This window comes from Podarcis raffonei, chromosome 6, assembly GCF_027172205.1.
Source record: "Podarcis raffonei isolate rPodRaf1 chromosome 6, rPodRaf1.pri, whole genome shotgun sequence".
Classification (NCBI taxonomy): domain Eukaryota; kingdom Metazoa; phylum Chordata; class Lepidosauria; order Squamata; family Lacertidae; genus Podarcis; species Podarcis raffonei.
Window position 1 is genome coordinate 42,483,645 of NC_070607.1, and position 27,392 is coordinate 42,511,036.

Below are 27,392 nucleotides of genomic sequence, written 5' to 3' on the forward strand. Positions count from 1 at the left end.
GACAGTGCACCTCTGCTCAGCACCCTCCATTCTGACTCTGCTCTGAATGCACAGATCCATTCTTCAGGAGTCCTTTAGCGACAGGGCTGCTGGGATATAACCGGGTAAAGCGGGCAAGTGCAAAGATAGGGAAGATGATTCGGTAGGCATTGTAATGCAGAGTACCAGATTTGTAGAACGCTGTAGCGATGTCACCCTGAGGAGAGGCAAGAGAGAAATTCCTGAACAACAGACATGCAGTCTTCTGTCCTGACTTCATGGTGACTAAATTCCATCTGAGAACCCAGTTGTATGATCACTGCAACCTCTTTTAAGAGCAACTGTCACATACAGTATCACTGAGCTTTTGGCTGGCAAACAAGACTCTGGGAGCAGGAATCAGAGACCAGAGCCCATTAAAATGTAGGAAAGGCATCTCAGGCAGAATATCCAAATGGTTCCATGATTAAAAAATAAAATAATTAACTGGCAGTCTATGGCTTTTTAAAAGCACCCCTCTGACCTGCCACATGTAACAATAGGGCCAACTGTGTCCTGTGCTCTGATACCACACAAACTCAATCCTGATGGCACATTTTGATGCCACAGCAGTAACAAGACAGGTGCATGAATCACTTGGGTGCCTAAGGCAACAGAATACTTCCCACAGGAACATCAGAGTGTTCAATAGAGGGAGAACATGGGCAGCACTTGTAAGATCTCAACTGCCAATGCCACACAAGTGTCCATGTGTGTCCACAATACATTGCAGCCCTCTACGAGAAGCATCTTTATGACAACAACAATGCCAATGAGTGTACATTCTGATCTGCCTCATTTAGTAAGTGAGGGGTGGAAAACTTTTGGTCCTCCAAATATTGCTGAATTGCAACTCCCATCATCCCTGTCTATTGCCTGTGTAGGCTGGAAGGCAGCAACTTAGCCACCCCCACTCTCAGTACTTGGTGGGAAATGCTCTGCGTTCATTCATTTTACATATATTTGGAGGACATGATCCATTTCATAGCTGGCTGAAATATACTGTTTCTGTGAACCTTTAAATTATATTGCTATGAGGATATATGATTAGGAAAAGAAATTAAAAGTATTAACGCACCTGAGGCCACTCCCCAATCGATGTCTGTCTGTCAATCAAAACTTGTATTCCTCTTTCCAGAACCCGAACATCAGGATATCTGCAAAGCCACAAAAATACTGGACATTAGTTTTGTTAACAGCACCCAGTGAGGGCTGGGGGCTGGAGCGAGGGGAAAGCCTATCAGTTTTCTTCTGGGAAGAAGCTTATATGACTACAATTTATTTTTAAAAGAAAGAAACCCTCATGGGCTCACAGAAACTCAATGGGTCCCCCTAGGGGAAAGACCTTCACACAAGTTCCAAAAAGTGAAGCAGCTAAAGAAATGAAATTTCTCCACCTCTGCCCTTAAGACGGCCTTAACTGCCTCTTTGTTTGGCATTATTTCAATTGTTTGGACTAAGAAGCACCTGAGAACATCTACATACCAAGCTGCAGGAAAATTCAGTCCTCTGTAAGTTTACAAAAGCTAGCTATGCAGCATGAGGGACACAACATGTGAGAGGGAAGTCTGTGGCCTGTTTTTCCATAGGTTTTCAAAGGAGTAATGGCACCCAACGAAAATAAGCACAACCAAAGATACTTCCAGAAGGAGGCGCCTCTTGTAATGGAAGATTAGGCTGCAAACACACCGTAGGTTTAGAGCAAATTACTTCCTACAAGGAATCCTGGAAACTGCAGCTCTGTGAAGGATAAAGTGCAGTTCTCAGGATTCTCTAGGGAAAGTCATGTGCTTTAAAGGTACACAGCTCACTGCTTTTGGGTGCTGGTAGCTCCATCTCCCACGGCTAGCCTGCTTCAGCCAACAGGCCCAGAACAAATTTATGCAAGTGATGCAATGCACTCATAGTGAATGGATAATGTGTTTTTGTGAAAAAGACTTTGGAGGAAATGGACTTGGGGCAGATCAGCCCCCTCTTGCCAAACCCCATGAACTTAGAAGCATGTTTCTTTAGCACGCCTTAATTGGTTTGTCTAACTGCTGCAGAAAGAACTTGGGCAAAAACAGACAGAAGCCTTTGCTAAGGTAGGTAACTGCCAGCTTCTGTGCTTACCTAACAGCCATCAACCCCAACAGAGCCCAGGAGGTTTGGTGGATCTGGGAAACAGTGTGCTGAATATATTTGCGAAACCTGTAGGATTCAAATTCCTCTCCCCAGCCACCGTCTTCCATTTGCTTGGAGACTAAGAATTCACAGGCTTTGGTCACTTCCTTGCATGCCTCCCTAGAAAATATGAGAGGGGAGAGAGAAAAAATAGCCCATGAGATGCCTCATTGGGTTTTGTTCCACTGTTGGCCTTGACTGCATCCAAAGAATCTCATGCACAATTACCTGCAGGTAAGGCCCACTAAGCTCAGCTGGATTTACTTCTGAGTAAGCATGCATAGAGGCTGGCGCTGTCAATATTATATGCACATGACTCCCCTGCCTTTGATATTTTGGGTGGAGGAGCCTGACGGTCTCTCCACTTCACCCCCCCCCCCCGAAGCTCAGCTCCATCAAGGGCTCCCAGCAGAGCAACATTCATATTAATCTTCTACCCGAAAGGCTGCTTACTCACCCACCACGGTAGATGTATCCCATACATGCAAATGCCTCTAGTCCAAACCAGGTGCCATATGTGAAGCATACGCCCCATCGCCTGTCAGGGAAGAAAAACCCATCAGCCGCTGAATGAAAGATACTGAGACAAATGAGAGACTACACCCTTTAAGTATGCCCTTCCATTCACTGTTTGTTTCATAGAATCATAGAGGTGGAAGGGACCATGAGGGTCATCTAGTCCATGGGTAGGCAAACTAAGGCCCAGGGGTCGGATCCGGCCCAATCGCCTTCTAAATCTGGCCCGCTGGCGGTCCAGGAATCAGCATGTTTTTACATGAGTAGTATGTCTCCTTTTATTTAAAATGCATCTCTGGGTTATTTGTGGGGAATAGGAATTCGTTCTCCCCCCCCAAAAAAAAAATATAGTCTGGCCCCCCACAAGTCTAGGGGACTGCTGAAAAAGTTTGCTGACCCCTGATCTAGTCCAACCCCCTGCAATGCGAGAATCTCTTGAATTTCATGTTCCTAGTCAAAGTCAGAATCTCTTATTGCTATATAACTTTTTATTTTATTTTTTTCTTGTTGTACATTTAACTAGATCTAATTTATATAACCAATTATTTTTCTTACTGGCTGTAGATCTAAGGGTGTGAATTCTCATGATGACTCATGAAGGGATCAGTATGGGATCAGTACATAGTGTTACCAACAGTGCAGTATGTTTTCTCTCTAAGCCTAATGACAGCAACTACCTAATGCAACTACATTGTTAAAAGACTGCTCAGTTGAACGGTCACAAAATACTGCCTCAGAACAGACATAGATTTACTGAGGGTGGAAAAAGCTGCTGATGCCTAGATATTGGTACTACATTTTAGGCTGCTGGTTTCAAATCACTCCTCAGAGAGGCTAACATCAGTTATTTGTTGTGAAAAGGACCCCTAACTGCCCTCTTAGCTGTCACATGCTGAATTTGCCTATTTCATGCATCAGGGTTAAGTCTGATCCAGCTCTGTTTATTTTTAGGATCTCATTGCATCAAAAAAGAGGCTGCATACTCATCCTTTCATTCCCGTGCATAGAGTTAGGCTGCAGCATTCCCCTCCACAGCGAGAAGGCAATTCTGTGCATTTATGAGAAATCCCGTTCCTTGCTTGTGTTTTACCCTCCATCCCAAATAGTTTCATATTTGTAGATCATACCAAAAGAGCAAGCTGTTGCCAGTGCAAATGCAGATGAACAGGACTGTGCCTGTGATTGGTCACCTCAAGACACAGGTCAACCAAACTGACCACCCCCCCCAGGCCACCAAATGAAAGTTCTATGCTTGTCTGCCCCCATCTGGACTTCTGGACAGAATCTTCTACCCAAACCCCTTTACCAGGGTTCCCTGAGATAAGGCACCAAATGAAGGGGGTGATGCACCATTTTACCCCCCAAGAAATAGACTAAAAATTCATCCCATGCCTTATCCACTGAAAGTTGTGACAATTGCTATGAGAAGGCAAAACCACCAATTGGGCCCAATTTGTCTGCATGCAAATTCCTTCCTGGTCCTGAAAACCGATTATCTCCACAGCAAGGTCCTCCATACACATTGCCCACTTACCTCAAAGGCAATGCCAATTTTTAGGTGGGTGGGATGATCAGCTGCCAACTATGTTGCTGGCTCCCAGTGCAGATGGCTTAAATACTCCAGCGGAGGACTGGAGTGAACCCTCAGTATCTATCTCTGCTGCTGAAGCCCCACTCCATTATCAGGTCACTATTGGCCAATTTATATTTTAAAAATTGACAGGCGTTCCCATCATCCCCTCTGGTCAGTTGAAGAAAACAATTGGCCATGAAGGACAAAGGACCTGCCCCATCCACGTCCCCCGAGGGGTTGCACTGGGCCACAATCATAGGCCGTATCAACATAGGACAGCTGACTGTCAACTACACTACAAGTGGTCAGCTGATCCACAGCACTTCATCTACTAGGATGACACACCAGCTGAAACAATGAAACAGCGTGTTGCATTAGCTAGTTCTCTCCTTTTTATCTGTCAAACTGTTGTGTAGGAAAGGCATTCAAAAGGTGAAGGTTTCCACAGCTCAGTCAGCAAAGTCATTCTTTGAGAACACTATGTATGCATTCAGAAACTCCGCCAACCAGTGCCACAGTCAAGTTCAGTGTGGGATATTTGTAAGCCACTCACCCTAACCAGGAGCCATCAGCTTTCTGCATATTACGACAAAACTGCAAAGCCTTACTTAGAGTATCACTGGGAAGAAAAACAAAGGAGTCTTCTTACATTTCAAGCTAACCAGGTTCTGGATAAGACAATCATTAAGACAAGCTCCGTGTAACAATGGCATTCAACGGCCTAAAGAAGCCTTCCACTTCTTCAGAACTTGGACCAACCCAAAACATTCATTTAGTGGCCCACTTCTTAATGTTTTAACAACGTTATTGTTGCTATTGTGACCCACCTTAGAGCAGGCTGTGATCCAGTAGTGGTCCTACCAGCCTCCCAGGTGATGGCTAATTAAGATCAAGAGTGTTCCTCATCAGTCTTTGTTTAAACCACCAGCAACAACTTTACATACTGTATCACTTCTATGTTGGAAATAACATGTATGCTGTAAGTTACATGTACATAAACATTTTTGGAGGGGTAGCTGTCCTGGTTTGCTGCAGCAAAAACAACTAAGAGTCTTGTGCCACCTTAAAGCCTAACACATTTTATTGTGGCAAAAGTTTTTATGGACTGGAGTCCACTTCAGATGTACCGTGTGATCATTAGTTGCCAGGTATGTAAGCAGATGGAGATATATGTATATATTTTAAATAATGACTGGAGTTGCAATCAAATACAAAAAAAAATTCAGTCTTTGCAACTCCTGAGCTCTTAACATGGAATATTCTATTAGAATACAGAATTCAAGACTATAGAATATGAATTCATGCTGTAACAATAATATCCTTCTCAGCTTCTGGGGATTTCCCCCCATACCTTTACCTGATTTCATCTTCCCGGTGATTTGGGAATCTTTTCCCAAAATGTTTCAATCCCTGCATTATGGATGAAGTACATTCTGTATAGGTGTGGTCGACCATACAGTCAGCTGAAAATCATAGAGTGAAGTATTTTACTTTATGTTTCAAGGTGGCTTACAGATTTATAAAATGCTAGCATCCCCGAAAATATCCTTTAAAAGGGAGCCAAAACCTAGCAGTTTAAACAGCAGGAGAAAAAAAACCTCTATAAAAACAACAGTCAAAATGTCAGCCCTTTGCCCACCAAAAGCTTATCAGGAAAACCGGTCATGCATTTTGTGTAGAGGACTATCAGCGAGATCCTTCTTTGTCTAGATCAGGGGTGGGCAACCTGCATCCAGAGGGTCACATACAGACCTCAGCCTATTTTTAGAAGTGCAGGAAGAGTCCGAAGGGAGAGGAAGATGGTGGTGGAGGTGAAACAGATGGGGTGATATGAGAGGAAATCCCTTTGCAAGCAAACAGTTGAGAACCCTGCAAGAATTATTGGTCTCTCCCCTAGCAGCCTGTTGGGCACAGAGCAAAAGAGAGAGAGGAAGAGAAGAGGGTGTGGCAAAAGGAGGGAGAGATGGCTCTGGCCACACTCCCTGCTGGCATGCAGTTCACAGCAGAATGCCCTCAAGGGAAAGTGTCCCCTCCCTGAAGGCTGTGAGGTGGTGGGGTCATCCTGGGAGAGGTGGCTTCAGAGTTTTGACAGTCAGACGATGTGTGATGTGAGGAGACCATTGATTTCTAGCTGACTTTGTGTACCTGTTTATCATTTTGGTTCCATGGTCAGAGCCACATGGACTGTCCGTATCATGCCATCTTTGTTCTGCCTGTTCCAGAAACCAACCACCAACCTGCCTTAGAACATCTCCCCTATCAGTACCTACAGTGGACTCTGACAACGTGAACAATTGCCAAGGTCCTATGGCCAAAACAAACTGCCTTCAAACATGTGACTTCAGTTCATGGTCTCTATCCCCAAAACTATGAAATTGTAAAGAGGACCAGAATTCACAAAAGATTCCCATTTAAGTTGTTCTGATATCAAGGCTGTGTTCTTACCATATATCTCTGTGCAGTTCATTATCTCCAGTAGCCTACTCCCTCGTCTGGTTTCATAAGAAGCAAAACCACCATCAGAATTTCGCATGCTCAGAATCTGCAAAAAAGTACAAGTGGGATGGGGGGGCGGGGAGAGGGTTTAAGAACAGGTATGGTGTTCCTTGTCCTACTTGCAGAGGAACATGGCTGGTCGCTCCTGTCCAGCCCCACCAGCCACTCCTGTGCCCCTTCCCCCTTCCTCACTTGCCTTTTTTATAAACTAAAAAACCCCAAATGTTATGGAGGAGATCCTCCAACTCCTTCATCATTTTAGTTGCCCCTTTCTATGCAAGAATTCCCATGATTCATGTGGCCATTTTCTGTTTTTCAAGTCTGGATAGATTCCTGCTGTTTCAGACTTTGCCACAAGCACCAAATGCAATTCAGGCGCCACTCCACCCGGCTACAATGGTGTGTAAAATCAGAGTCTGTGCTCTTGACAAACCAATCTCTTTATTTTAAGTGGAACTAAACAAAAGGAGAGTGGCTCGCCGTATATATGTAATCGTGCCAGTTGGCCCTCTCTCACCATATTAGGCCAATGGAGAACTCAGTGGATGGGGAGATTCTGTTGTTCTAGCAAACCCTAGAAAGTGTCATTGCTCCTCATGACTATGATGAGGATTCCAGGACAAAATTTGCTAATTTGCACTGTATCTCCAAATTACTACTGTAGGAACAGAGATTAACCAATTATGTATTTGACTTCAAATTGTAAGTAAACTGTAATGATGCAATAGCTACTTTCTAATGAACAAGATCAATGGTCCATCTGTTGTCAATCCTAAAGCCCAGTGAGCTTTCGATCCAGCTTACTGGGGGAGATTGCTCTCAGTCCTGCTACCTTACAAACCTTTACCTGTGCTTAAGGAACTCAAACTTCAAGACTGATCATCCTTCACAGAGGATACAATGCTGCCATAGGGACACTTCCACCAATTGTCTTAGCCTACGGTCCCACAAAGCCAATATTCTCCTCAGCACTGTTACTGAATGCTAGATGACCTCAGTCTCCCCACAATAGCTTCCTCCTGCCTGCTTCCCATTTTCTCTTCTGAGCTTTCCCCCTTCTCACCACATTGACAGCATCAAAGAGGCGCTGAGGTGCCACATGATCGTCTATGAAGGGGCATTTTTCCTCCAGCAGCATCAATGCCCTCATGGCCTCAGCAGTGCAATCACCGACTATCCAGTCATTCTCTCGACTGCTGAAGGGGAATCCACCCTGGGTATTGAAGAAAATATATTAGGACTCCTTGGGCAGCCATCAGTGTAGAATAATCTCCTCCCAAAAAGATCCCAATAAAGCAACCAGGGATTTGACGGGTGATCCATATTTCTTCTTCAGGACACTAGACTAGATGGGCCCTGGCCTAAACCAGCAGGCTCCTTAGGTTCTCAGAATTAACACTTAAAGACTCTTTTTTGCTGGCTATGGGTCACACAGACAGGACACAATTCTGGATGTACCTTGTTCATCTGGCGATAATATCTCTGGTAGTTAGGTGGGTTATCTATAATCTGAAAAACAGATTAGCAGCATATTAATAAAAGATAATCAGAATATATTTATAACCAGAGAAAGCCAGTGTGGCATAACAGTTTGAGTGCTGGACCTGAGAGACCAGGATGCCAATCCCTGCTTCCTCTCAGCCTAAAATTCCTCACAGTGTTGTTGTGTGGATTCAGTAAGGAGGAAGAAAACCATGTATGCCACCTTAAGCTCCTTGGAGAAGAAGATGGGCTATGCAGTAATTAACAAACAATAGAAAAGAATAAATAAATTAACTCAGTCAGAAATGTGTTCTGTAATTTAGAAGACAGAATATGGCTACAACCTGATGCAATGGCAGCACATAGGGTTGTGTCCGGTGCTAACGCTACTCAAAGCAAACTCACTGAAATTTATGAACTCAAATTGGGCAGGTTTATTAACCTGAATTGGTTTGCTCTGAATAGGATTCATACTGCGTACAACCCATAGTGTCAGTTGAGGTAAATTGCAGTGGATATACAAGGTTTTACACAGGACTGAAGTCACACTATAAAACCGAATTGATATTACTTGTCAATGTTACCTTGCAAAAAGAGACAAGTGTTTCCCTCCTGAGTCTTTTGCTGAGACAGCTGAAAGCAGTATTGAGTCCCTGTGTATGTTATTCCAAGATCAGTGCTTTACCTGAGAGGCTTTCAAGAATTCATGAGCTTTTTTCAGACAGGATGCATAGTCAGGATTGTTCTGAACCCCAGCCTAGAAAAAGACAGAAGTTATGCTTAAGGATTCTGACCCAGGAAAGTCACAGAGAAAAACTCAGACACTTACACAAAAGCATCACTTCGGACAGCCACAAAAATAAATGCAATTTCTTCAGGGATAACTTCAGTGTTACAAAAGGAATACTCAGTGTGTGGATTTCTGGACCTCATGTCCTAAGAATCACCTGGAGAACATGCCTTTCTTGGTTAACCATGACAGACATACGAGGTGTTCGGATCTCGTAATGTGTGTGCTTTGGTTAAATAATGAACACACACTCTCTACATGCCAGTTCATTCATCTAAAATATATATGTAAATGGAAATTATTGTGGAAAGAACAAAAGCAGAAGATTTGACAATATAAAATGATACCTCCAAGAAGCCTTGAATGGCAAATGATGTATCCCAGGTCTGTGATCCCATGACCTGATATAAAAAAAAGGAAGAACAGTTTTGACCATTAGATCAGGGGTGGAGAACCAATGGCCTGGGATCTAAAGGCAGTCCTCTCTAACCAGCCCTTTGGATGCTTCCCCAGTCATGTCCACTTCCCAGCCTACACCCTCCCCAACTGGCCTTGCTCTGCACCCTCCTTAAGGGCTGGAATGTCTCATGGAACTGTGATAAGCCCTCCTGCTTAACTGAGTAGAAGATGGGGAAAGATGTGGGTGGACTGGTGTGGAAGCCTCTGAAATTTGTGTGGTCAGAATTGTGTGGGAGTGGTGAAGAATTGGTTTCCTCCCATTTTTATTTTATAATACACTATTTTAAAAGAAAGCAAGAGCACTGGGAGGAAATCAGTAACTAAAGGGCTCTTCTGCACCTTCGCTTGGCCCTCGTTTTGATTGTATTGTGTACTGATCAATTCCTCTTGTTCTCTCAGTTAAGCAGCATGTGTTTTGGGATTCTTGGCACATCAGATAAGATCTGAATCAGCATTTTAAAAAGGTGCTACATGATCTGGTATTATCTTACATCTTATCTCCTAGCCCTAACCCTGAGGTGAAGCTACACTTTATGCAGGAGAGCCATGACTGGATCTCCTGATATTTTGATATTCACTTCAAATAAGCTGGTGCTGTCAGGCAAGGAGAAGACAGCTGAGCTTCAGAGTCACCAAAGCAATGCAAATTGCAGCCCATAATATTTCCCAACATATTGGTTCACACTATTGTACCTTTATTAACATACCATCTTGTCCCATCCTGCAGAGATATAAAAAGCAGAGATTATAGCAGACACAAGACCATGTAGTTACCTACTGTATCTACTGTATATACTGTACCTACTGTATTATGCATTGCATAATAGGAGACCCAAATCATCCTGATATCTCTTCCATACAACACCATGAGTGAGGCATGGGTGTGCATGAGATCTGCCTATACTGCAAATAAGGATATGTTCACATCACTGGCTTAAAACGCAGCAAGGTCATTTTATCCCACTGCACTGCAAGGCACATTTGCACAGGGTTGTTCACATCTGATAGGGGGCAGAGATATCTTTATAGAGTGTGCATGCCCTTTCTGGTTTCCCCACCCCTGCAACCCCCTGGAACTCCTAGTGATGAAACTGCCATCTGAGCATCTGTGCTCATCTGTGCATATATGACAGATGTCACAGGTATAAACACCTTTCTGAAGTTCGATGTGAATGTGAAAGTTCGTTTTCTAGTCTGGTTGATCCTTTTTTGACGAAAGATCAAGGTCTGCAAAACCACACTTATGCAAGACCATGTTCAGGACACTACAAAGATGGGTGGAATAAATATGCCAGCCTTACCAAAGATAGTCATAAATTCTGGAGATATGTTCTTGAAAAGCTGGAGAATTGGCTCCATCAACATGCCGTCTTATTAGCACATGAAACGCTTTACAAATCTACAGGACAAAAGGGATATCATTCCAGTTAGAAATTCTCCTCCACTATACCTCCATGCTTAGCACACTCATCTGCCACATGGCTATGTCTCTGTATGTCACCAGCCAAACACAGAAACTCATTCAAGTGGGCAGAACAAGATTGCCACAAGCATAGCTCTACCTTTGGAAGTATACTGGTTTCTGGGGGAAATCTTCCTCAGGAGAAGGAACATATGCTGCCATCAAAAGTAATTTGGTCCCGATACAATTATTTCTGAAATACATTCACAAAGGACCTACCGGACTAGAATTGGTGGCATTTGAGAATATGTCATCAGCCTTTATTTGCTCATACATTTCTGCGATGGCTTTCTTTCTGAAACTGGTGAAATGGTATCTCTCATACAAATTTAAGGTAGCTGCAGAAGGAATAAGAGAGACACTATGAACATCACAATCATGTTAATGTAGTTCTATCTTCCTTGTGTGTTTTGGGCTGCAATCCTCCATGCAATTACCTGGAAGAAGGCGCCATTGAATTCAATGGCACTTGCTTCCAAAAGATATTTTGGCTCAAAATAGAGGCAGGATTTCAGCCCCCAAATTTCAAAGATGATTTCGGGGGGAATCTGCAAAAGTAACATGGGTGTGAACAAGGGGTTTACCAGGGAGTGGGAACCAGTGGTTTAGGGTCATTTGGTTTTTTTCCTTTGCCTTTCTAAAAGTGAGGAGCTTGCATGCCAAGTCACCATGAATGACCCCATTGCCTCCATTACAGTGAAATAACCAGACAGGACAAAGAGAGTAAATGTAAAATGGGTCAAATAGGCCACAACTTTATTGATTACAGATGTGAATGTTAGCCATAGGCATTGGGTATATCATTTGAAGTCCAACCTACCGACTGGAAGTTTTTCTAAGGTCAACCAACCAAATACTATGACCTACACCAAATTGGGGTACCCCCTCCAAAGGGTCCCTGGTCAATGAGTGCTATAACCCTAACCCCCGCCTGGATGTTCAGACAGAAGCAACTCCTTGTGGATCCCTTTAATGGGACATCCTCTTTCATGTGTGGACCCAAGTGACACCACTTAGCAGATTTGTGATTGGCCATCTTGTTACCCATTTAAAGGGTAAGCGGAATTCTCAGCAGCTGCAGGCTGACCATTTTCTTTCCCCCAGAATTCAGTGGGAAAAGGAGAACAGCTGCTACCACACCAAAATTGTGCCCACCAATGGTGGTTACTGTGGCAGCTGACATATCCCCCAGAATTCAGGACATTCTCTGTAGATGAAAATGGCAGATACCAGCCAGAGTCTGCCAAGACAAACACAATTTAGCTTTCAACAGTTAAAGATTTTTTAAAAAAATAAAAAATCAGTTTTTTAACACAGAGGAAAAACCCAAAATGCCATGCCTTCCATCTGTGGTAACCCCCGCCCACACTTCCATGAACATTTTGCAGATCCCCTTCTCAAAACCTTTCTACGATCATTTGTCCCGAACTACCCTGTAGTCTGACAGGCAAAACCACAGTGATGATCACCGTGAATGTTTATGAGACAACAAAATCCATAATTCCATGGTGTATGTCCATAGCATGGTTCAGGCTTCTTGCTCACAAAGCAAGGCTCTTACTTGTATTTGCTACAAAGGTTTGTATTGTGTTTGTTCTCAGAGCTGACTGTTTGCCTGCAACTAACAAGCTGTGATAATATGAAACCTGGAATATGTTGTATGTTTCCATGGATATATATCTGGGCCAAGGACAAGCAAAACATCCACGTCTTATTCCTCAGAAAATGTGTTTGTCTATACCAACAGAAGTCTCTTCCTCTCTTTCTCTGTGCCAAGTAAACCCTAGAAAACCTACGTTGAAGACCCGAATTCCTGGAATAAGACTTGCCAAATCCTACATCACTCACCAAAAGCGGCATCCAGCATCCAGCTGTGTGCAGAATGCAAATCGGCTTCGTAAATATTGTTCCTCTGGGCTGGCCAATCAATGGTGGAGAAGTCCTCCACATAAATCTCCTAGAAGGAAACCATGAAGTGAAATAACTTTCTTAGTAAAGAAGAAGCAGGATATTAGTGTACTTGACAACTGTCATTTCAGAGCTTTAAAAAACCCAGAAAATTCATGTTAGTGTGGCAAAATCTGCTCTGTACCCACATAACGCAGTGCTTTGTGCTAGGAAGGGAGCCCGCCCCTCCCTGTGGTATGGCATCAGCTTTCATAGTCCACTTCATCACCATTTTGATACTTATATGAAAAGAGGTATGTTATAATAAATAATATTTTAATGAATTAATGAATTAAACATTAGAGGAGGGTACTCCATAGATTAATGGTTCAACAGTTCTTCATTAATTTGTTTTTCAGTAATTCTGAAGAGGGGAGGAGAAAACACCTTTTACCACCCAAAAAGAAAGGGAGAAAGAAAGAAAAAGATGCATCAAAAAGGGGGAGTCTGGTATTACGGTACTGTGATGGAGGAGGCAACATGGGTGTTGTCTGTCAGTTTTTAGGAGAAGAGGCAAAGGTCTAAAGCAATTATCTGTGGAGCACGAAGCACAGAGCCATTAAAATAAATTAAAACAAAACATGGCATTTTGAAACACCAATGCTCTGAGCTCGGCTTCTGCCTTAAATGGAAAAAGGACACCCAGCTCAGCCTTCTCCCTGTCAGATACAAGCAAGCAATCCCCCAAGTGCAGATCCAAGGGAGTATGAGGGTCCCACTTTGACTAAGGATGGTGGGATGTTTGGAGAATGTTGCCTTGCCTGTCTTAGACTCTGGATCAGTTCATCTTCTTCTACAGTCAAGCGAGTGGCATAGCAGTAGCTCATCACGAGGGTGATATGGCGAGCGTGACACCAGTATGTTGAGGGATGTCCCGGCAGCCATGTAGGAAACAGCCTATTTCAGAAAGAAGGAAGAAACAGGTTCATGGAAGACAATGTCAGGAATCCTGGATGTAGTGGTAACACTAAAAGCAGGTTATATTGCCCTTCATCCAAGGATCACAGGGCAGTTTACAGTATAAAAAGACAAAAAAGCATAACATAATAACAAACAAAACAATCCACTATATTTTTTGTGCCTTATTTTGCTTTCCAGTATTGTCGTTTTTATCTTCATTTTATCATAGCTAGGGATCTCAAAAACTGGAAGCGGCCCAGGCCTCTTTGGACCTCTGAGAGTGCCTGCACTCTGAGCTTGGAAATGAAGTGTGGAGGGGACCAGTGCAGTATTGCCATGATGTGCACATTGGCATAATGTGCACCAAACATCTTTGTAGCTGTGTTTTGTAATCCCAAGCACATCAAAAAGGCAGAGAGATGGTTGCACATGAGCAAACTATTATATAGGTAGAATCTACACACATATAAAAAATGTTCTGAAAATGCTTTTAAAAAATACCTTGAATTTTCCATAAGGCTCACCATCGCCATCTTGTGTCACATTGTATATTGCTCTTAAAACACACTTAAAACGTTTTATTAGCAGCTGTATAGCTGAGTCCATAGTCTCTTATATATACAGATTGAAACCCTGTTATACCCTATTACCAAAAAACAACAACGTGATAGACAAGAATTCACTGGTCACAGAGACCAAATGGTCTCAGCATTTCTTTACACACGTAGTTCCTGAAACCTAGTATCTTCTGCAAGCTTCTGGTTACTTCTTTCTTAAAACCAGTGCTTCTTTTCTGGGGGTATGCAGGGGTGCACATACATCTAAACATTTTGTGAGTCTAAGTTTCGCCTCATTGAGGGGCAGTATTTTAATATGAGTCAGAAAATGAGAGTACCCCTAAACAATTTTTTAGGGGGGAAAGCACTGCTTAAAGCAGTCCTAAAATCATTAAAATCATTTCCCAGGCCTATGGGCTGCAGTTTGAGCTCCATTTGCGGCTTGCAGTTTTTGCTCCTTAACATGCAGCATATGCCACATCCATGACATGTGTCTGCTCACCAATCAGGCAGAGGTATGGCAACCAGCCATACCTCACTCTGACTCATGAGTAGATGTTCTTCATCTGAGTAACCTCTACATGAAATCCTGTGAGGAACAGGTTCTGTCACAAACAGACATGAAGTAGTGAAGATTAATATGGATGTCTCCGTTTCCAAGTCATTGCTATTTAGTGAAGGATCCGCCTACTGTGTAATACTGTTGCAGCAGAGACCTTTCTTTGGCAATTCATGATCTGCAGGGTGGGTTGGGGATGAGTAAACTTTAGGACACATACCATAGCTCAGGAAACAGTGTATTCATTCCCTCCCAGCTGTACAAATTCATAGTAGCCAGCCAAACTTTGCCCAGATGAGGGATTCCAAGAGCACCACCTGGAAAGAGAATTAACAAAGTCTTTGTTTCCATAGACTGAAGGGGCAAAGTCAAAGAAACCTTCAGTGAAAACCGAGATATGTTTATAGCCTTGTGAGATTGAAAGCTCAACTTGTTTAGAGTTTAGTGATGCACTGCCTCAGAATTCCACTAGAGTGCTGTGCTGCAGCCTCCTTTTGATTGGTTGTGGGTACAGGTAGCCAGAGGGAGGTGGTGACAGCACTTGGCGTAGGCACAAGAAAAAAGCAGTTAAGGAATTGGCGTTCTGGCATTCAGCTGGATAGTTGTATAGCTCCTGAGCTATGTGTTAAATCCACTCTGTAATCAGAAAAAAGTCTCTGAACTTAGTTTGAGAGACAGTGATTAGTGTATTTTAAGAGTATATAGACAAGAGAAAACTGGGAAGCTGAATTGGGAACAGCACATGTGAGAGGACATATTATTTGGATTCTCAATTCAGTAAGAAGGGGAGAGATCTTCTTGAAAGAGAAGAATCCCAAACCAGTCGGACGGGTGAGCTGATCCCCTGGTCTGTTATACTAGAGGAGCCTCACAAGTAAGATTTATAGAAGGTTGGGAAACTGACAGAAAGTACCATCCTGAATTGCACCCATGAATTCATGGAGATCAGGCCGGTTTTTTACCAGGTGGATATATGAAAGATAATTTACGGAACATTATTGATGTGATTGAATATCTAGAAGTTAGAACTGATAAGCAAGAAGCTTTGATTTTTATTGATGCAGAGAAAGCTTTTGATAATATATCATGGACATATATGAAAAAAGTAATTGAAATAATGAATTTTGGACAGGTCTTTGCTAAGGGTATTGAGGCAATTTATTCTGAGCAACAGGCTAAATTAATAGTAAACAATACAGTTACTGAAAAATGTAATATAACAAAGGGAACAAGACAGGGGTGTCCGTTGTCACCCCTGTTATTTATTCTGGTGTTAGAGACTTTGTTGAGAAAGATAAGAACAGATGAAGAAATCAAAGTCATCACAATTGGAACTAGGTCATACAAACTTAAGGCATTTGCAGATGATTTAGTATTAACAGTAGAAAATCCTTTGGAATCGGTACCAAAAGTATTAGAGAAATTGAATGAATTTGGCCAAGTGGCAGGTTTTAAGTTAAATAAAGGAAAATAAAAAATGCTGGTTAAAAATATGACAGAACAAAATAAAAATGAACTTGAACAAATAACAGAATTAAAGATAAAAAAGTAAAATATTTAGGGGTCGGTTAACATCAAAAAAATATAAACTTATTTCAAGATAATTATGTAAAAGTGTGGAATGATATGTTGAATAAATGTCGAGTACATGTTGGAAATGTAAAGATAAAGAAGGCACATTTTTCCATATGTGGTGCACCTGCAAATTAGCAAAAGCATATTGGGAAATTATATATAATGAATTAAAGAAAATGTTTAAAATAACTTTTATTTAAAAACTAGAGTCTTTTCTATTAGGTATAATAGGAGAAGAAATCCCAAAGGAGAAAAAGGTCTTATTTATGTATGCGACAACAGCAGTGAGAATGTTATATGCCCAGGGATGGAAGGAAGAAAGAACCTCATCAAAAGAAGAATGGATAATGAAATTAATGGACTATGCCGAAATGGCGAAATTGACTGGGAAGATCAGATACCAAGAGGACAAAATATTTTTTTAAAGATGGACTAATTTTGTAGAATATCTGAAGGAGCATTGTAAACACATAAAAACTTTATCAGGCTTAGAATAGCACTGGTGATATAATCGGGGTAAATTTTGTAATAAGGGAAATGAATAAATTAGAGAAATATATAAAGATGCAGAAAAGATAAGTGGTAATGATGGGAAACTGGGGAGGAGGATGGGGGGAAGTCTGGGGGTTGAGAACCTCCAAAAGGTAGTGTTTTGTTGTGTTGATATGAATGTAAAATGTAAGCAACAAATTCTTAAAATAAAATATTAATATATATATATATATATATAAAGATATTACCACCCTGTTTCAGAACCAAAGTATTACGTAAGTCCTAAGCTGTAACACCTAGGCAATTAGCTGAAGAAATTGAAGTGAAAATAAGCTGTGTTTTCCACATTGTTTAGACGCCTGTAACAACGACTGAATTTAATATATTTATATATGTTAACTGCCCTGTCATACCCTCATTGCCTGGCTTGGCCACACTCCACACATTGGAGGGCAAGTCTAGCAGCAGCTGCACAGCTGTCAGCTACATTCAGTGTAGAGTTTCTGAACAGGTTTGAGCCAAAGGGTCCCCTCTTCATTTCTATATTGGACAGAGTGAATGCCCTGATCATCCTGGAACCATATGCATATGTTTTTCAGACTGTATCCATGCAAAAGTAACTACAGTGGTACCTCGGGTTATATACGCTTCAGATTACATACGCTTCAGGTTACACACTCCGCTAACCCAGAAATAGTGCTTCAGGTTAAGAACTTGGCTTCAGGATGAGAACAGAAATCGTGCTCCAGCGGCGCGGCGGCAGCAGGAGGCCCCATTAGCTAAAGTGGTGCTTCAGGTTAAGAACAGTTTCGGGTTAAGTACGGACCTCCCAAACGAATTAAGTACTTAACCCGAGGTACCACTGTACTTCACCTCCCACTGTGCCATTAAACCCTATGTATGAATGCTACTGCAATAAAAAGGCTATAACTCACCTCATTCTTTGTATTTATTAAATAATATTTTATCACTGCATTTGTGCTTTACGGAGTGGCACAAAAGGGCCCATGTCCAGACCCTCCCAAGAGTTCCCAATATAAATTTTGGAGGAGGAAAAAAACAGGAGGGAAGATATGACCAGCATCTTCTGTTTGATCATAGAAATGGTGTCAATGTGCCAATCTATGGAGATTTCTAAAAGGACCCACAAAGGAAGGAAGGAAGGAAGGAAGGAAGGAAGGAAGGAAGGAAGGAAGGAAAAGAGACAGAATAGAGAGGTGCTCCCAAATAACTGTACAACACCAGGACCCCCAAGTTTTGCCTGGGTACTACGCTCAAGCAAAATGGATTGATCCAGCCCTGCCAGAGATTTCTGCCTTACCTTTCTTATGGAGATTTATCCGAGCCCGCACTACATCTGGATGGTCAGGCCCAAGTCCAAGGATTCGCATAGCTATGTAGCTAAAGGTTGTGCCAAATACTGTTGACTGTTCTGTAAGATGGCTACCATAAAGAGAGATCAAAGAGCCATTAGAAAGTACACCAGAGTGCTTGGATGTCTAAGAAGCTGTTTGAATTGTTTAGTTTCCATTCTTCTGGTGCATTAACTTAAATTCAAAAACTTCTCTGAGAACTTGTCAGAATACAGTGGTACCTCGGGTTACATACACTTCAGGTTACATACGCTTCAGGTTACAGACTCCGCTATCCCAGAAATAGTGCTTCAGGTAAAGAACTTTGCTTCAGGATAAGAACAGAAATTGTGCTCCGGTGGCGTGGCAGCAGTGGGAAGCACCATTAGCTAAAGTGGTGCTTCAGGTTAAGAACGGACCTCCAGAACGAATTAAGTACTTAACCCGAGGTACCACTGTACTCCAAGAATACCCAGTTAGCTAGCCATTAGCTGGGATACCACAGAATACCTACTTTTGTTTTCTATTTCCTTTGTTTAAAAAAGTAATGCCTTAATGAAGGACATGTAGTGCTTTGAAATGTTTCTTTTCAGGAGACAGCATGGGCATGAGAGCAACTCATACAGCCAGAATACCAGTTGAAATTCCATTCCAGATAAATAAAGCTGATCTTGGTCAATGAGAATGTAGATTCTGAATTCAGATTCTGAATTCAGATTCAAAGCTGAGTCAAACCCCAAACCATTTTGTGGTTTGCTATTGGTTTGACAGGATACATTTGGATGGAGGCAACCTGGCCTCACCAGACCATTATCAATTGTAATACTTCCTAGAGATGGTGCTTTTTAAAGGAAAGAGTGATGTCGGATATCATTGTGGTGATCACACAGGGTCCCCGGACGTTTCACCATCTATTGATCCCTGTGCCACCACTATATTTCCCACTGCCACCACCCAGGCTCTACCTCGTACAACCCTGAGTCCAGTCAGGGTTAAATTGGAACATAAACTTTTGTTTATTTATTGCAGTTTAACAAGCGTGTGGTTTAATAAACGGTATCAGTCAATTACAAACATGGGGTGCCTATCCAGACCTATAACTTCCACTACATGCTCTCGCTCACTAAACCACCTCTCAGATATTTACTTGTCTTCCTAGCCCCTAAGTATTCCTGACTCAGCTTATTTCGTTACACTAACTCAACCTACCCACAAACTCTAGCCCAATTCACTCCCACTCCAACCAACCACCCAACTCCCAACAAACTCCCCCCTTTGCCACTCCCAGAGCTGGTTTTATAGTCCCTCTGACTCCACCCCCCTGGGTCCTGATTGGGTAACCTGTTTAACTATTTCACCTCCAGCACTCTCTCATATGTTAACGTCACAATCATGTCTTCATTATTGTTGCCTCTCTCCACCCCTCATGCCACAATTCTATTTTTCTCTGCCACAGCTGGGCAGCTTCAGTACATGCTGAGGCCAGCTGGCATTCTGGTCATCTGCCCTGCTGCCCAGTCCACATGGTGAGTATTGCTCATAGTAAAAAGACAGCAGAATGCAGAAGTGATTTAAAGAAGCCTTCATGGGGGAATTGCATCATGGACCAGCCCAAGACAAATATATGCAGAATTAGAACATCACACCCTCCTTGGACTACTCACAAACTCCAGCCACCATCTGGAAGCTGTTTTGAGAGGATGTAACGCAGGAGCTCTCTCTCGGCCTCTTCTGGCAGTGAGATCTTGGCAGCATAGCATGACATCAAAAAACCTGTTTGATTTTTCAAAAAAGATAACAATGTATAATACTTGACTATCTCAATTTTGGTTTGATTTGTTTGGATACCACCTGATTGGATATCGAAATGTAACTTGTGCTTTTGTACCCCTGATAGGTGGTGTGTGTTTTTTTCCTATCTTGAAACAGAAGAAAAAGGTCAAACATAACAAGATTTAATTATCTAGCAAGTTTAGGCAAAAGATCATCACTTCTGCCCCCTTACTAGAAGGTGCATGATTTCATTCTGGACTATTCAATGTTGGATGCTGCTTACAGTGATTGCCTGGAGCTGTATGCACAACCCCTGTGTGGTGAACCATTGAACAACAGGCAGCAGGATGCTCAGTGAATTTTCTTCAGACTGCTGGGGTCTTACCCAATCCTGTCAGGTGATGCCAGAGGACAAACCTAGGACCTTCTGCATGCAGGGACTGAACTGAATTCAGCTTCTCTCACTTCTCTCACTTCATTTCAAAGTTTGGTTCACTTTTTCGCATCAGTTTGTGATTTTTATTTTTATTTTAGTTCTCATGAAAATTCATCATCCCAATATACAAATTTTGCAAAGCTATTATTGCTGTTTCTGCTGTTGTTGTTACTCTAGTATATGCCATTCTGCACATTATGTGACTGGAGACCTGTACTACAAAATTCAGTGAATAGCAAATGTCAGTGGATGCCTGTGTTTCAGTTCTCATGCTGTTTCTGAAAGGTGAGAGCTCTTTGTTCCTTTCATACTAAAGGCTTACAGGCCCATTATTCTAGATTATTCTGACTTCATTGGAAAGAGTGATAGCTTCTGCTTTGTTGCAGAAAAACCCAAGTTGGATCCTGGGCATAGAGCTGGGGAAATCACAGAGGGTTGCTACCAGTTCAGTGTTGAGATAAATGTGCCAGTGGGATAAGACAGCTTCCTATGTTATTATGATGAAGAGCTTTGTACAGGCAAAAGAAAGACAACTGATTTAAGCAGTTTCAGAGGTTTCTCAAAATGTCCACCTATTTGTGCCTAGCCTATCTGGTAAAAAAAGAAATAGATGTGTAGAAAATACACAGGGAGGCCCGTTAATATATTTGTGGTAAGTCTGTTAGCGTTCCTATACCTGGTCCAAGAGCGACGACACCAGAGCACTCCATAGCCCAATGGCCATCTTCCACTTGCAGGCCAGAGAAGAATTTAATCGCTTTCTGGACTGCTTCCTGGGCCGTATGGGCTTTGGGCAAGTCTGGAAAGAACTTACTCTGTAAAACAAAATGGGGGAAGTAAGAGAAAAGTACAGAAATTAAAAAGGCTGGCTACAGTACAAAGTATGCATACTGTTATAATCCTGCTACATATAACGCAACTGTTGGGTCATTTGAAAATAAATATAGCAGAGAAAGGTAGTCAGGATAGGGACCATGGCAGATGGGGAAGTGTCATTTAATACTTCCCCTCTCAGCAGTAGTCTCAATAAAATCCCCCCCCCCTCGCCAGCTGCTATTTGTATGTGCCTGGGGACACCAGCAGGCTGGGAAAGGCAAAACTCCCTCCTTCCCACCCACCACAATCCCCATCCTGACTGGGTCCTCATGTAGTTGAACAACAGTCATGTTAAATACAAAAAGCTGTTTAATGTAATGGATGGTTTGTTCCTGAGAGACCATTCCAAAATAAAGTTTTACAACCACACCATGATTCCGCAAGGGAAATCAACAGCTGCAAACATCTCACAATGCTTCACATCAGTGAGAGATCACAGAAGAAGTTGTTGAACCAACAATCTGAACTGGAATACAAGAGGGAGAGGTGTGGGGAAGTCAGGGAAATATGGTATAGAAAATAAGGATTGTGAACTTTGTGTGTTTTTAAACTTTTTTGTTTTTTATCTTTTTTGATTTTTTATTGTATTATGGGAAAATCTTAATAAATATCTTTTTTTTAAAAAAGAGAGATCACAGCTGTTCGGAAATGCAGGAGACTTTCTCTAAACAAACTGCATAGAGAATGCATGTGCCTCAGTATTTTCACACACATAAAGTGCCTCATACAAATGCATCATATGTGCATCATGGAAATGATTATCAGGATACTGGAGAATAATCATTGAGAGCAAGAAAGTGGCTTTCTAGAGAACATCTCTGAGCTCTTAGATCAGAGAACCATAGAATATAAGGGACCAGAAGATCATGTAGCCCAACTCCCTTTCCACAAGTAAGAACCCTACACTGACTCTGGCTTGCAGATGAACTCACTCAGCTTTCTAGGTATCAAGCACAGAGCAGCTACCTTGTAGAAAGTGATAACCAAGTTATGTATTTCAGTATTTCCTGCAGATTGTCATATTCATCTTGCAGGCTTGTCTTTTTTCAAGTAGGGTTTCATATTCAACCCTGACATTAGCAAGTTGCAGTTGTACAGCACCAAGTGGCAGGCGGTTGGGGGAGATGACCTTCATGATCCCTTCCACAATTCTATGATTGCAATAACCAAGCTTCCTGTGCTCCTAACTGAGGTGTCAGAAGATGAGAAGCCAAAAGAAAAATGACCCAGCCCTTGGGAAACTGCTGCTAGGCAGGGCCAAGCCTGCAGTCCTCATGCCCTGTGCTCCTTTTGTAGCCTTTCCGTGTTGTACCATCTGTTATCATTAAGCCACTTACAGTGTCCAGCCCTAAAGTGTAAGCCTCGAGTGCATTCTGTTCACGGACACATTCTTCACTGTCTGCCACGTAGTACCATCTATGCCGCCCTTCCACGGAGCTGAATCGCCAGCGAGTCAGATCAGTTTTGGGTTCTATTTCATGTGCACCTTTTCTTCTGCGCAGACATCTACCAAAGAACACAGAGGAGGTGGGGAGTTTGAAACATGCAGGCAGATTTTCAGTTTGTTATCCTATCACAGGAAGTTATTCTGAACCCCATTCTGTGGTCCTTCCAGCCAGAAGTGAGGGACTGACATGTCTATTGATTTCAGCGGGTCTATTCATGACTAATTTGTCCACTGATTTCAGTGAGTCTACTCTGAGTATGGCATAGTCATATACCACCAATAGATCCTTTGCTTTTTCTAGCTAGCTCATTATGGAAACACTTCCTATTCTCTACAACCATATTTTTGTCCCAGTAGTTCAGAGCAGAAAGCGATTGACAGGGATGGCTTATGAGTTTCTTTTATATCCTGCTTCATTCCAATGACAGAGCTCATTTTAGGGTTCTTAAGTATGGAAGTCCCAGATTGATCAACATAACTTACTTTCAGATAATTGGGCATAGGGCCACACCTTTAATTTCCAGTCTGTTCACCTATTTTCATTTCCCCAAGTCTGCTCCTAAAACTGTCCCCCCAACTTCTCTTAGTTATTTTACAATATCTCTTCTAACTTGGAAATGCTGAATTTTCACGTGTCTGTCTTTCACATTATCTCTTTGGTGGAATCTCTTGCACACCTTTCCTGGAGAAAAGCCCCAGTGAAACAGTGGTACTTACTTCTGAGTAAGCATGCATAGGATTGTCTTGTAGACTATTCCATGTTTAAAATTTAGGGGTGATTTTCTCATAATTGGCCTATTATAGGCCTCCACTAATTGAACTGTTTTAGACATCAATAATTGACAAATAATAAGGACCACTGATTCAGTTCCAAAGAGAGTTAATATGTATGTACTGTGCTGCACTCTGCTTTAGTAATTAATTTATATGCAGCCAGATATTTTGCCCATCTTCTAGTTATTCCCATCATTTATCAAATTGGGTTTGCTAAGTTTAACATCATCAACACATATAGTTTCATGTCATTTCTCAACTGCAAATATTTTTCTTCAAAGTTATTATAACCAATGAAACTTCTTTACACCAATTTTAATTTCTGTTCCTAATCACAATACAAAACTTCTGTTCTATTTTCCACAGTATTTCTGAATGTAGAAAAGCCAAAATGCTGCCTTTTTATTACTTAATAAAGGTAAAGGTATAGGTACTCCTGCCCGTACAGGCCAGTCTTGACAGACTCTAGGGTTGTGCGCCCATCTCACTCAAGAGGCCGGGGGCCAGCGCTGTCCGGAGACACTTCCGGGTCACGTGGCCAGCGTGACAAAGCTGCATCTGGCAAGCCAGCGCAACACACGGAAACACTGTTTACCTTCCCGCCAGTAAGCGGTCCCTATTTATCTACTTGCACCCGGGGGTGCTTTCGAACTGCTAGGTTGGCAGGCGCTGGGACCGAGCAACGGGAGCGCACCCCGCCGCAGGGATTCGAACCGCCGACCTTTCGATCGGCAAGCCCTAGGCGCTGAGGCTTTTACCCACAGCGCCACCCGCGTGATTTATTACTTAATACATCAGGTTAATTGCCCTTCCCATCTTATTTCTGTGAACTTCTGTAATAAAGCTTGCTTAATCAATATGAATTAAGTCAAGCAACTGGCACACTTTGTTATTTTATTTAACCATCATCCTAATTCAAAGCATTTAGATTGCACACAATGTACTTACGTCCCATCAGACATCTTCTTGGGTTGATGAAACTGCCTCAGATTGTTCTGGTTATATTTTAGATGTTGCCAGACAGCCATGCAGGACACTGAATAGGACACTGAACTCTTGGACTCTGGGCTAGAGTTCCTGCCTCTGAAGGTCCACAATTCCTAAAACATTCAGGCTCGCATCCAGTAAAATACTTGAAGGTTATATAAAGACTGACCTAACCAATCACAGCAAGAATAATTTTACAGGGTGGGATCAGGAGTGTTAATGTAATCAGTGAAAGGCACACCCTTTCACACAGTGTATGGCGCGGCTATCCTTGATGCATTGCACAGACTTTTTCTGGAGATAAAAATCTATCATGAGTAAAGTAGCTTCCCCAAAGGATGTGTGCTGAAATTTCTTCAAAGCCAGACTCTTAGCTATGCTATCTGATCCTTCTACCCTAAAGCCCTATGGATGCTAATACAGCATAACATGAAGATTTCCAAAAAAAGAAGACAACATCCACATATGGGAAGGAATCAAATTATATCATATGTAGAAATTGTGAAAGTGCCTCTTTTTCAGTGATTCTGTTTTCTGCAAGCTGCCATGCACCTGAGATCTAGGAAAACCTGGTTGAGAGTGCAAGGGTAAAAGAAAAATCTAGAAAATCTGGCCCAGGGGCAAATAAGAAGAACAAATAACTTTATCCTTTGCTCCACTGCCACAGTGCTTTGCTGTTAAGAGCTTTTTTTTGATGTCCGCAGTTGCATCAACCACCAAAGCATTTATAAATATCAGCTCACTAAAGAATCCACCCAAAGTTTTACAGCCTCAGATTAAGAGATGATTGAAAGATAAATGTATTAGGTTGATAGAACCAATTTTATCTCCTTCATGCCAGAATGCTTTAATTCAGGGGTAAAGCCGAGCTGGTTGGTTTGCAATGTGTTGTATTCCCAGGATCAATCACTCTCAGAAATCCCATTGCCCCTGCGCTGTCAATACAGTCTAAACATTACTCTTTTGAGCAATTAATCTTAGTCAAAGATCTACAGGGTTGAGTCACCATTTGAACATCACCGTCTCATGCTGAGATCCTGCACTGTGCATCCATGAACATAAGGAAAACCTACTAGGAATTATCTCTTGCTTTGAAATATTTGATTTCAGATTTCTGAATCACTATTTCCCCTGCACACATTCAATTCTGATGTAAATAATCACTGATTTAGGTGTAGTCCTTTTCGTTTCTGTATACGCTATACTGACTAAATAATCTAGGCTTGGCTTTGGCTTTTATTTCATTGTGACCACTGTAGCACAGGGAATTCATAAAAGAGTTTTTTATACTGTGTTGTTCTGAGCGTATCAGGGCCAAAACAGAAGTCAAAGAGATGCCAAAGATGGGTGTATTGCTAGATTGCTTCCGCAAAGCGATTATATGCTTCTACAGCGGGCTAAATGTTTGACTATTGTCACTCAAGTGAATCTGCTGTTTCAATTTATTGATTTCTTAATTTCCCCATTTTCTTCACATGCCATTCTGTTGTAATTGTTCACTTGAGGATTCTTCCACAGAGCCAACTCTTCATGGAAGAATGGGGCTGCATGTTCCTTATGATGTGGAGGCAGCCCTATTCTTCCATGTAGAGTTGGCTGTGGAATAATCCTCAATTGAACATTTAAAGCACATTTCCCTCTCCCAAAGGATCTTGGGAGATGTTGTTTGTTAAGTGTTCCTAGGATTCTTTGGGAAGGATGTTCTGAATGTGTGGTGCATATGTAGCCGAGGTGGAAAAGACAGAGAGCTACAAAGGGAATCCAAATTCCTATCTCATTTGTCCTCACCATAACCTGGTGGTGTGGATTTAACTGAGAAGCACTGTCTAGCCAAAGTCATCCATGCAACTTTGGGTGAATCTGCAGTTGAATATGGCTCTCCCATGTTGACACCCAACACTGTGTTCCTACTAATAAGAAAACTTTCTCTGAATTGGTTCTACCCTGATGTACTACTGTTCAGATAAACTGAAGAGTGCAGATAGACAAAACACCATGTTGCATCTGCACCAGCGAAGCCAGATATCTTTTCTGCAATAAAACATATCTCTCCCATATTGGTCTCTACAGCCATGGCAGGCACTATACCTCTCCAACAGTTTGACTTTACCCCCAAAGGCGCACTCTTCCATTGTCTTTCAAGAAAGGTGAATGCCTTCATATAACTTTAATCACTATGCTCCAATGCACAATCCTACCTCTTCAAATCTTTACAGTAGACTTAGCCTTTATACCCAAATCCCAGATGAATTCAATTGTCACACTCCTACCCCTTTTTGCTCATGCATGCCACACAGCCTTTAGTCTAAAAACAAGGAAAACAAGAATTGCATCCAAAGACCAGAACAGTTCTGTGAAGAATTTGGAAAGCCAGGAGTTTTGTTGTTGTTCCTCATTTATCCAAAGCTATTGGTCATTCACTTGGGACATAGTGATTTCATACTATGTTATATAAGGCAGGATTTATTAGGAATATACATGCCTATTGCTCATTGGTTCATACTCCAAATATTCAGGGGCTATTTATTACAGTATGTCAGTAATTACATTATGACACAGACATTATTTCAAGCTATCTTGCTATACTCATATATAACATATCATATAGATAGATAGATACACACACACACACACACACACACACACAAAACGTAGTAGCAAACAAAAACAATACCTCAACACACACCACAGTGTTGGGTTGAAATAACAGACGAGTAGTGAGCGTCATATGGGAGGCATCTCTCAAGCAAGTCTCGGG

General features: G+C 42.0%; 1 protein-coding gene across 1 annotated transcript; it reads right to left on the reverse strand.

The window, feature by feature from the left end:
- Position 1: 1 nt before the first annotated feature.
- LOC128415724 (lanosterol synthase-like) lies at positions 2-24,830 on the reverse strand. The gene is made up of 22 exons (XM_053392328.1): positions 24,596-24,830; positions 22,764-22,932; positions 21,227-21,365; positions 20,006-20,114; positions 18,311-18,432; positions 15,143-15,239; positions 13,668-13,803; positions 12,808-12,916; positions 11,179-11,297; positions 10,799-10,896; positions 10,191-10,218; positions 9,386-9,439; positions 8,934-9,005; positions 8,225-8,275; positions 7,830-7,979; positions 6,716-6,812; positions 5,628-5,733; positions 4,824-4,889; positions 2,639-2,719; positions 2,131-2,301; positions 1,097-1,175; positions 2-196 (listed from the first exon to the last, which is right to left on the reverse strand). The coding sequence occupies exons 1-22, from the start codon at positions 24,673-24,675 to the stop codon at positions 17-19; spliced, it is 2,313 nt and encodes a 770-aa protein (XP_053248303.1). The 5' UTR covers positions 24,676-24,830; the 3' UTR covers positions 2-16.
- Positions 24,831-27,392: the final 2,562 nt, after the last annotated feature.

Coding starts and splice junctions, on each gene's coding strand:
- LOC128415724 (XM_053392328.1), bottom strand. CDS start 24,675: ATGGCTGTCTGGCAACATCTAAAATATAACCAGAACAATCTGAGGCAG. Junction 13,804..15,142: donor ACACTGTTTCCTGAGCTATG/GTATGTGTCCTA, acceptor TTTCTGAAATAG/GCTGTTTCCTACATGGCTGC. Junction 197..1,096: donor CGATTGGGGAGTGGCCTCAG/GTGCGTTAATAC, acceptor GCCTCTCCTCAG/GGTGACATCGCTACAGCGTT.